The sequence below is a fragment of the Toxotes jaculatrix genome, chromosome 13, assembly GCF_017976425.1.
Source record: "Toxotes jaculatrix isolate fToxJac2 chromosome 13, fToxJac2.pri, whole genome shotgun sequence".
Lineage (NCBI taxonomy): Eukaryota > Metazoa > Chordata > Actinopteri > Toxotidae > Toxotes > Toxotes jaculatrix.
Window position 1 is genome coordinate 22,846,482 of NC_054406.1, and position 11,726 is coordinate 22,858,207.

The following is an 11,726-nucleotide window of genomic DNA, read 5'->3' on the forward strand; positions in this document are numbered from 1 at the left end:
CGCTGTCAGCTTCTCACCCAGCAGAGTCGGCCTGATGGTGTCAAACGCACTGGAGAAATCAAAAAACATGATTCTCACTGTGCTTGCCGGCTTGTCCAGGTGGGTGTAGACACTGTTGAGCAGGTAGATGATGGCGTCGTCCACTCCGAGACAGGGCTGGTAGGCGAACTGAAGGGGGTCCATGAATGGTTGGACCATGGGCCGGAGCTGCTCCAGGATGAGTCTCTCCAGAGTCTTCATGATGTGTGACGTCAGTGCAACAGGCCTGTAATCCCTGAGGTCGCTAGGGCGTGATGTCTTCGGTACAGGGACAAGGCATGACGTCTTCCACAGCATTGGGACCCTCTGAAGACTGAGACTCATGTTGAAGACATAATGAAAAACTCCACATAGCTGGGGGGCACAGGTCTTCAGGGCCCTTGGGCTCACGCCATCTGGGCCAGCAGACTTGCCTGCATGGAGTCTGTTCAGCTGTCTTCTCACCTGGTCAGCAGTGAAGCTCAGTGTGGGGGAGTCAGGTGGGGGAGGGGTGTGTGTGCTACCTTGATAAGTGCAGTCAGGGGATTCAGAGGAGGAGGTGGGAGTGAGGTCTTCATGTGGAGATGAGGGAGAGCAAGAAGAGGAGGGGGGAGGGAGAGAGAGTGGAGTTGATGGTTGCCATTGTGCTGCAGAAGAGTCTGTTTGAGGGTGAGCTGGTGTCACTTCGTCAAATCTGTTAAAGAACAGGTTCAGCTCATTCGCCCATTCCACACTTCCATCAGCTCCTCTGCTGTTTCTTGGTTTGAAACCAGTGATGGTCGTCATGCCACTCCACACCTCTCTCATGTTGTTATGCTGAAGTTTCCTCTCCAGCTTCTTCCTGTATATCTCCTTGGCCTCTCTGATCTTGGATTTCAGAGTTGCCTGTATTTTCCTCACCTCCTCCCTGTTGCCAGCTCTGAACGCCCTCTTCTTATCATTTAGAATGGTTTTGATGTCCTTTGTTACCCACGGTTTGTTGTTGGGGTAACAGCTGACTGTCCTGGCTGGGACAATGGTGTCCACACAGAAGTTTATGTATCCAGTGATGCACTCAGTGAGCCCATCAATGTCGTCACCATGGGGCTCACAGAGTGCCTGCCAGTCTGTCACCTCAAAGCAGCCCTGAAGTGTCTCCTTAGCCTCGTCTGTCCATCTCCTCACAGTCTTTGAAGTTGCAGGCAGACTCTTGACAAGAGGCACATAGCAGGGGGTGAGGTGAACCAGGTTGTGATCTGACCTGCCCAGTGGGGGGAGGGGGGAAGAGCTGTAAGCATCTTTAACATTAGCATACAGCAGGTCTATTGTTCTTCCTTCCCTGGTAGGACAGTTCACAAACTGTGTGAAAGTGGGAAGTGTGGAGTCCAGATTAACATGGTTGAAGTCACCCGAGATAGCAATGAATGCACTCGGGTGCTGAGTCTGTAACCGGGCTATTGCAGAGTGAATGACGTCACACGCGGTGTTTGGGTTTGCAGAGGGGGGAACATAAACTACCACCATGATAACATGAGAAAACTCCCTGGGCAGATAATATGGACGAAGTCCGACAGCACACAGTTCAATATCCGGGCCACAGATGCGCTCCTTCACAGTGATGTGAGCGGGGTTACACCACCGATTATTCACCAGAACGGCAAGCCCTCCTCCTTTGCGCTTACCGCTCCTGACGCAGTCTCTATCGGCACGGACCGTGTGGAAGCCCCTGATGGTAGCGTTGTCATCGGGAACATCCTGGTGTAGCCATGTCTCAGTGAAGCACATCAAACTACACTCACGATACTCCTTCTGACTCTGGGCCAGCGCCATCAGCTCGTCCATCTTATTTGCGAGGGACCTCACGTTCCCCATGATGATCGAGGGGAGACAAGGCTTAAAACCTCTCCTTTGATGTTTCAGAGCCTCCCTCTTCCTCCGTAACTTTTTGTTTCCTCTGCATCCCCGGTGTGTCTTTCGCCAAATTTCAGCAGGGATATCCTCTCGCCTAGTCAATGAAAAAGCCGGCTTGAGGTCGATCAGCTGATCCCTGCTGTAAACAATGCGGGCCGTGTGGAGTTCTTGAGTCGCTACGCCGAAAAAAAGTTGCGCTACAACAAACAAAAGCCCCAAAAATCTAACCAACCACATGATTTTCAGTAGTAAAAAAAGAGTAATCTAAAGTGTTTAAGAAAAATATCGGAAAGTACCGAAAAGATAAGAAAAACTTTGAAAGAAGTGAAAGAAAAACGGGAGCTACCGTAACAGGCTACACACGTAGTGACGCATGCGCACTAGTATAGTCTCATCACTTTCTAGTCGTGTTGGAAGAAGAAAATACTGAATATATATTTGTTGATGTGAGTGTGGAAAAAACTTGGATGTGATTTAAAGAGTGAAGCTTTTTTCTTGTTAAATGAAGCTTTGAAATCTGTAGCTCAACATTGCTCTGCCACAGTCAGTGGACTAAACCACAGAAGAAGAAAACAGACTTTACCATGAAGATCCTCAGTGTGGATCAGTATAATATCAGTGTGATGTCTGCACTTTACTGTCAGCACAACTTTCACATCATATTCATCTCAGCACACAAGTAAACAATGGAGTCTGACCTCAGAGTCTCCAGTCCACAGTCTGGACTCTGCAGAAAACCACACAGATCCTTCACTCCTGAATCCTGCAGGTCCCTGTTTATACTCAGGTCCAGGTGTCTCAGATGGGAGGGGTTGGACTTCAGAGCTGAGGCCAGAGAAGCACAGCTGATCTCTGACAAACTGCAGGAACTCAACCTGAATAAAGAATAAAAGATGTGAGTTTAGGAGACAAAGTTCCTGCTTGAAAGCGTTGAGTGTTTCATCATCTGTTCAGAGCTGAAGAAGGTTGAGAATGTACAAGTTTGGAAAATGGAAACTCCAAACACCTGAACCAACAGGATGCAGCTTAAAAACAGTCAGATACTAAAAGTCAAACACAGCTCTCATTAACTTCAGTCACTATAAACATCACAGATCATAAAGCAAAGAGTGAAGAAACATTTCTTTCTGTCTTAATGTGGAATATTTGCTTTGTATGTGAAGAAATATAAAAGTCAACTGAAGGTGAAGATGAAATTGTTCCAAAGTAAAGAGTCAATTAGCAAGTGTTGGATTTTCAATCTTCATTCAATGAGTTTGAAATATGAAGCTGAACAAGATGCTCAGTGTGGATCAGCATCAAATCTCTGAGCTCAAATCTCCTTCAAAAAGTCCCACATTCACACTCAGGTTTAACAGTTTGGAAGAAAGTTTTCAAAGTGTTCACTAAGGTTTCAAATCAAATCTTTCATATTGTGTGAAATCATAGTTTGAGCCTTTGATGTTTTGAGTGTGACTGAAGTTTGTGTTGAGAGTTTGAGAAGCTGCAGACATTCAGCACATGTGCAGTGTGTTGAAGGAGACATTTCATCACATTCCAGTCATGTGTCTTTGGTCCAAAGCAAGTTCAGCTTCATCCAACACTCTCTGCTCACACATTTGAATGTGCTGTTCCAGCATTGCATTCTGGGATTCCTGGCCCCACCTTCCTGGTGGCTGTCAGCTTAAGGGGGGTCTGTGTCCCACAGTTTGTGTCCCTGTGACAAAGACACAGTGGGACGTTGACACCCAGTGGGCTCAGTGATTGGTCGGCTGTGTGGAGCTGAGAAAGGAGCCAGGGTTTGAACTTCTCTCTCTGCTCTGTTTTCATTGGTTCCACAAATATTTGTGTCCCTGTTCAGCTCAGCAGCTGAGTGTAGCTCTATGAATGTCTTCAGGAGACACTGTGTGAAAATGTCCTCTCCGTATTTAAACCATGGTGACGTGTCCTCTCTGTGACAGCAGGCTTTTCACTGTGCCTGTGAGTGAGGCCATTGGGAGCAGCTATGAACACTTGTGCCTTCAGACCTGCTCACACGTGTTGTACAGATCAGTTCTTGTCAAACATCCTGATCTCAATGAGACTTTGTGAATAACACAAGCTCAACTCAGTCAAACTGCTGACACTGTCAATGTGGACTGTAAGAGTCAGAATCCAAATCATTTTCAAAGCTTTAAAAATCACTGAAAATCAGAGTCAGCACTTTCACAACTTCCTTTCAACCATTTCACACTTTGAATGTTAGAAATTCTGAAGGAGATTTGACCTAATAAATACTGAATAAAGCACAACTTTCACATCATATTCATCTCAGCACACAAGTAAACAATGGAGTCTGACCTCAGAGTCTCCAGTCCACAGTCTGGACTCTGCAGAAAACCACACAGATCCTTCACTCCTGAATCCTGCAGGTTGTTTCCACTCAGGTCCAGGTGTCTCAGATGGGAGGGGTTGGACTTCAGAGCTGAGGCCAGAGAAGCACAGCTGATCTCTGACAAACTGCAGCCCCTCAACCTGAATAGAGAATAAAAGATGTGAGTTTAGGAGACAAAGTTCCTGCTTGAAAGCGTTGAGTGTTTCATCATCTGTTCAGAGCTGAAGAAGGTTGAGAATGTACAAGTTTGGAAAATGGAAACTCCAAACACCTGAACCAACAGGATGCAGCTTAAAAACAGTCAGATACTAAAAGTCAAACACAGCTCTCATTAACTTCAGTTAGGGGTGGGTGATATGGCAAAAATATCACATCACGATTTTTTAATGGTAAAATCACAATCACGATTTTATCACAGTTCATTTTTACAGTGAAGTTAATTTAGAACCAAACTATTCTCTATGTAAAAACTTAGCCCTAAAGATAAAAGAGTCACCTCTTTCCACCGTTTGCTCCTTCTCTCACACAGCGTGCTTTTATCAAAGGCTTGTGTTATAGTTGGTTGTTTCTGTGTAATGTCTTTAGCCGTTACCACTGGCTGATGAGTGGTTGGCCTCGCTGCTTGGCTCTCAGCTAATAGTTTCGGATGCTGCCTCTTCAGGTGGTTAAAGAGGTTCGTTGTGTTTGCGCTTTGTCGTTTGGAGAAAACCCAAACCAGTTCCATACGCAGTGTTGGGGAGTAACGGAATACATGTAACGACGTTACGTATTCAGAATACAAATTCAGAGTAACTGTATTCCATTACAGTTACAGTTTAAATAGATAGTATTCAGAATACAGTTACATTGTTGAAATCAATGGATTACGTGACGATACTTCTCTGTTTCACGAGTTTATATTTATTCTCTAAAATGAACAAAGGCAACCCGATGCGTTTCCCAGAAGCCCCAGCTCCACGAAAACAAACGGAAATAAACGAGCTATTCGCCTGATCAGTCGGTCAGAATGGAGTCGGACGAGGAGCAGCAGGAGCGAGAGCTTGAGCCGCAGCCGGTAAAACAGAGCTGGGACAGGAATGTGTTGGCCAAAACAGAAACGGCGTTACATATTCTGAATACGTAACGGCGTTACATGTACTCCGTTACTCCCCAACACTGTCCATACGACTGGAGTTCTTTTTGGGGACCAACTCCAAGCTTTCACTTTCGTTGTCGGCCATGGCTACCCGCTACACCTTGACTAAAACAGCGAGGCTAGTAAAAAAAAAATCAGCACTGCTCATACTTCACCATGATTGGTTGGTCATGTTCACGTGAAGCGGGCTGTTAGTTGCCCAAGGAAAAAAAAACCTTCTCGTGCGTCTGTGCGCAAGCATAGAGCTGCAATTAATAGAATGTGTCCTATAGACGATAATACGATCTCTGTCCTCTGGCAGATCGTCAACACTTTCTAATCCTTCACGATCTAATATCGTCATATCGCACACCCCTAGTATATGTATATTATGTGTACATAACTATACACTGCTGCACAACTGTACATACCACCATTAGAGAACCACGGCTCTATTTTTCTATTATAAATGTACACACTGCACACCTGACAGGTTATATTTTTACATTGTATACATTATTGTACATATTATTGTCCTCCCTGTTATTTTTTTATTTTATCTTATTCATATTAATGTTATTTTTCTTGTCATATATATATATATATATATATATTCACTCTTTATGTCTTTATACTGTCGGGGAACTGCTATCTCTCTTCACCCCAACTTAATTAATAAGAAGGAATCACTGAACCTCAAATTCTCCAATTTAAAAATACACTTTATTCATACAAAGTATATATGGGTAATTCAGATTCAGATATCTGGAGACCTGTGACACGCACACTGTACCTTCTGTCACAGATCTAAAGAAACAGTTCAGAAGAAGCCCATTATATATCGTAAGTAACCCCCCCATTGCATACCAAGAATTTGACCCCCTAAGTTCAATTACTTTACAACTGTTTACCAGACCCTTTTACAGTTTATGACACCATTTGCAGGTCAACCTTGCATGACCTAACATAACTGGTCAGACAATCAACAACTTAGCCTTCCTATGACCCACAATACCTTGTTACACTGTATTTTGTAGAGTTGCTAAGTGCTGCCAGTTAGCTGTCAGCTTGTCCTTTCCTTTGTTTTTGTGACTGTTTTACTTGCTGCTTTAACATAATTTCCCCCTGAGGGATGAATAAAGTCTATCTATCTATCTATCTATCTATCTATCTATCTATCTATAAACCAACAGTGTGGTCCTTTAAGACTTTGCTCCTAAACACGTTTAACAAGTCAATTCAATTCAACTCAATGAGAAAAGACCACAATTTACAATTTTAGAATAGAATAGAATAGAATAGAATAGAATATACTTTATTAATCCCTTTGGGAGGTCCCTTGGGGAAATTTGGGTACCAGCAGCAGTACAACACCAAAAAACACAGTAACGCAGCAGTGCAAAGTAAAAAGTAAAAAGTAACTAACTAAGTTAAGTTAGTTACTAAAGTAACTAACTAAGGTGCTGGTATAAAAGTGGAGTGTAAATGAAATAAAATATAAAAGTAAAATAAACTCTCGAATAATCTTAGTACTAAAATAGAACAAGGGTGGATTCAAATAAAATTAAAATATAAAGTATATACAAACATTGCAAACAAACATTGCACTCTAGGAGGTGGAAAGAATAAATTATTGCACATGAGTTATTGCACATGAGTTATTGCACTTGGATAGTGTTGTTATTGTCCATGGGTTATTGTACATGAATAGTAGTGTCATAGGCTGTACTCCTTCCCTCTCCCTCTCCCCCTCCTGCCATATTCGGCGTTGTATAGTTTGATGGCTCTGGGGACAAAGGAGTCTCTGAGCCGGTTGGTCCGACTCTTGGGGAGGAGCAGCCTGTTACTGGTCAGGCTTCTCTGTGCACTGATGACAGTGTGCAGAGTGAAACTGAAGGAATAATTCTTAGTCTGAGATAAGAAAAACTCACAATATGGAACAACAACTATTTCAAATCTCATTCATTCAAGATGAATGGATTCAAGTTCTGGATGAAGATAAACCAGGTTCAGTTGTGGATTAAGGATATAAGATCTACAACAGTAACAGACAGTGAACTGACCTCAGAGTCTCCAGTCTACAGTGTGGACTCTCCAGAGAACCACACAGCAGCTTCACTCCTGAATCCTGCAGCTTGTTGTAGCTCAGGTCCAGGTGTCTCAGACTAGAGGACTGGGAGCTGAGAACTGAGGACAGAGCTTCACAGCTTCTCTCTGAGAGGTTACAGCTGCTCAGTCTAAAGAGGAAACAATGAAGAAAAAGTCAAATAACATTTGTGTTGAAAGGACAATCAAAGGAACCAAACTCTCAGTTTGTTCTGCAGCTCACAGCAAACTAACAGACCTGCATTTGAAAACTGGACCAAACATCAAACACAGATTTGTTGAGTGAAGCAGAAATATCAGCTCTTTATCCACCTGCTAACCAATGAGGAGTTTCTACACTGATGATCATCTTTCATTGGCTCTGATTCAAATCCTTTCTGTTTTATTCTCAACAAGTTGGAGACATGACAGTTAAATATGATACAATCAGTAATAAACAGACATGTACAGTCAAGGCCGTAAGTATTTGGATAGTTAGACATGATATGTTATTTGGTTTCTCAGCACATTCACTTTAAAATACAATAATGAATACTACAGTCAATGACTGCAAAGGATTTTACACTAAATATTAAATCTGATGAGTTTGTTTCACTTCATGTGTATTTGTCCAGTTACTTTTGAACCACTAAAAGGGCTGAATCTCCCACACAGTTCCTTCTATACTGATGTCAACCTGCTCAAATTAAAGCTGAGACTTGGCTCTTTAATGTAGGATCCATTATTTTAATTCAGATTCAATGTGATGAAGCTCAGAGCTCAGAGATGATGATCAGGAATTAAAGAAGAGAGGAATTGATTTTCCCTCCTGCTGAATAAAATAGCAGAGTCTTTATATAATGATGAATAAATCCAACTATCTATACACTTACAGAGCTTTGTTAGAGGCTTTGACAACTGGCAGCAGCTTCAGAAGAGCCTCCTCTGAAGCAGAGTATTTCTTCAGGTCAAACACGTCCAGATCTTTTTCTGATGACAGTAAGATGAAGACCAGAGCTGACCATTGAGCAGGAGACAGTTCATCTGTGGAGAGACGTCCTGAACTCAGGGACTGTTGGATCTGCTCCACTAGAGAATGATCATTCAGTTCATTCAGACAGTGGAACAGGTTGATGCTTTGCTCTGCAGAGGGAGTCTCTTCAATCTTCTTCTTGATGTACTGGACTGTTTGCTGATTGGTGTGTGAGCCACTTCCTGTGTGTGTCAGCAGACCTCGTAGGAGAGTCTGATTGGTCTGCAGTGAAAGACCCAGGAGGAAGCGGAGGAACAAGTCCAGGTGTCCATTTGGACTCTGTAAAGCCTCGTCCACAGCTCTCTGGTAGAAGGCAAATTTACCTGTTGTTATTTTGAGTCTTTGGGAAGATGATTTCTTTTTTAACAGCAGATTGACTCCAAAGTTGATGAAGGTCAGATGGACATGAAGAGCAGCCAGAAACTCCTGAAGACTCAGATGGACGAAGCAGAACACCTTGTCCTGGTACAGTCCTCTCTCCTCTTTAAAGACCTGTGTGAACACTCCTGAGTACACTGAGGCTGCTCTGATATCGATGCCACACTCTGTCAGGTCTGATTCATAGAAGATCAGGTTTCCTTTCTGCAGCTGCTCAAAAGCCAGTTTTCCCAGAGACTCAATCATCTTCCTGGTCTCTGGACTCCAGTGTGGATCTGTCTCAGCTCCTCCATCATACTTAACATTCTTCAGTTTGGACTGAACCACCAGGAAGTGGATGTACATCTCAGTCAGGGTCTTGGGCAGCCCTCCTCCCTCTCTGGTTTCCATCACATCCTCCAGAACTGTAGCAGTGATCCAGCAGAAGACCGGGATGTGGCACATGATGTGGAGGCTTCGTGAAGTCGTGATGTGGGAGATGATCCTTCTGACCTGCTCCTCCTCTCTGAACCTCTTCCTGAAGTACTCCTCCTTCTGTGGGTCAGTGAACCCTCTGACCTCTGTCACCATGTCAACACACTCAGGAGGGATCTGATTGGCTGCTGCAGGTCGTGTGGTTATCCAGAGGCGAGCAGAGGGAAGCAGTTTCCCCCTGATGAGGTTTGTCAGCAGCAGATCCACTGAGGTGGACTCTGTAACATCAGTCAGGATCTCAGTGTTGTGGAAGTCCAGAGGAAGTCGACACTCATCCAGACCGTCAAAGATGAACAGAACCTGGACCTCTTCAAACCTGCAGAGTCCTGCTTCTTTGGTTTCAGTAAAGAACTGATGAACAAGTTCCACCAAGCTGAACTTTTTCTCTTTCAACACATTCAGCTCTCTGAACGTGAATGGAAATGTGAAGTGTATGTCCTGGTTGGCTTTGTCTTCAGCCCAGTCCAGAGTCAACTTCTGTGCTAAGACTGTTTTCCCAATGCCAGCCACTCCCTTTGTCATCACTGTTCTGATTGGTCCATCTCTTCCAGGTGAGACTTTAAAGATGTCTTCTTGTCTGATGCTTGTTTCTGGTCTGGCTGGTTTCCTGGATGCTGTTTCAATCTGTCTGACCTCATGTTCCTCATTGACCTCTCCAGTCCCTCCCTCTGTGATGTAGAGCTCTGTGTAGATCTGATTCAGAAGGGTTGGGTTTCCTGCTTTAGAGATCCCCTCAAACACACACTGGAACTTCTTCTTTAGAGTAGATTTAAGTTTACGTTGACAAACTGCAGCAACATGTCCTGAATGAACAAACAAGAAACAACATCAGTGACTGATTCATAAAGAAAACATGACATGTTCATCCCCCTAAAGAACACACATGAACATATTTCCCTTCATTTGTCCATCATGTTGAATCTTTAGAGAAATCCTCTTACTGCTGTGCAGACAGTGAGCCAGCTCCTCCTGCTTCATCCTCCTCAGGAAGTTCACTGTGATCTTCACAAAAGCCTCTCTGCTCCTCCTCTGCTCTTCATCCTCACCATCCAATACCTCCTCATCCTCCCTCTGACTCTCTGAGCATTCTGGGTAATCTGGACTCACAACCTTCTGGATCTTCTTCAGCTCCTTCTTCACAAAAGTGACAATGTTCTCCTCCAGCAGCTGGAACAGAAAACTATATGAATGACACAATCAAAGTAAAACCATGGAGCCAAACATCAGATCCATGTTGGACACACTGACAATCCACTGCTCTAAAAAGTGCAGCATGGAGATTATTGTCAACACAACAGATGTCAAAGTAGTTGTTGTCCATGTACAGACCTTAAATATGGAGTCCAGGTGTGTTTGATGCTGCTGGGCAGACTGAGCACTGGGAACCTCTGAGCTCTCCTGGTCCACTCTGTGGAGGAATCATGAAGAATTAGCTCACATTATGTTTGCAGCATCTGTGAGTGTTTTATGCTTTGTACACAAACAACAGCTGCTTTTATGTTCTGTGGTGACTGTCCTGATTAAAGCAAACACTACTGTGCTGTGACATTCTCACTGAGAGGAAACAAGCAATCAGTTCTGTACCTCATGACCTAGAGTCATCACAACAAGTCCACCTTTTAAATGATGAGTTTTAAGGACTCACACTGGGTTTGACAGAAGTCTCACCTCTGCTACAGGACACTAACACAAACACTGGAACTGGATAGATGCTGAGTTACAGGGAGTTTTAGTTCTGATCTGAATGACACATATAAGAACACAAGAAGTGCTTTTCTTGAAAAGAGAAACATCAACTTTGCCACTAAAGCCTGTGTTTCAGCCTGATCATGTTCATATACTGTGTCATTCATGAAGCCTGGAGACAAAACACAATCACTTCATCTTTCATAGAAGACCAGTTATACAGGACAGCTGTCTGATACATTTTAAACTCAGCTGCAGCTCACTTCTTTGCAGCAGAGGGAGGCTGTTCTTTGAAATCAATGAGGCTACGCTTTGACCTGTCACTCTTCATGGACACACAGCTGGGCTCAGGTACAGGGAAGTCTGGTCTCTGATGGATCCTGGTGGACACAGAAATTAAGACCATCACGGACATGGGGACAGGGACAACATATCTATTATTCATACAGTGTTCTCATAGTAAAGAATAAAACATGTAGTCAGTTCCAGCTCACTTCTTTGCAGCAGAGGGAGGCTGTCCTTTGAAATTCATGGGGAGACCCATTGACCAGTCACTCTTCATGGACACACAGCTGGGCTCAGGTCCATGTTCAGGTCCAGGTCCAGCAGAGTCTGGTGTGTGCTGCTGCTCTGGCCTTCAACACAACACACACAGAGCTTTGAGTGTGAATAATGATGGTGCAGTGATGTGAGTG

The 11,726-nt window shown here is 43.8% G+C and overlaps 1 protein-coding gene across 1 annotated transcript; it reads right to left on the minus strand.

Moving 5' to 3' along the window:
• Nucleotides 1-2,611: 2,611 nt before the first annotated feature.
• Nucleotides 2,612-11,398, minus strand: LOC121191538 (NACHT, LRR and PYD domains-containing protein 3-like; the record flags this gene model as incomplete). The annotated part of the gene is made up of 7 exons (XM_041052708.1): nt 2,612-2,783; nt 4,228-4,401; nt 7,439-7,612; nt 8,354-10,148; nt 10,287-10,512; nt 10,675-10,753; nt 11,295-11,398. Coding segments are annotated over 7 exons (2,724 nt in total), but the record flags the coding sequence as incomplete, so codon positions are not given.
• Nucleotides 11,399-11,726: the final 328 nt, after the last annotated feature.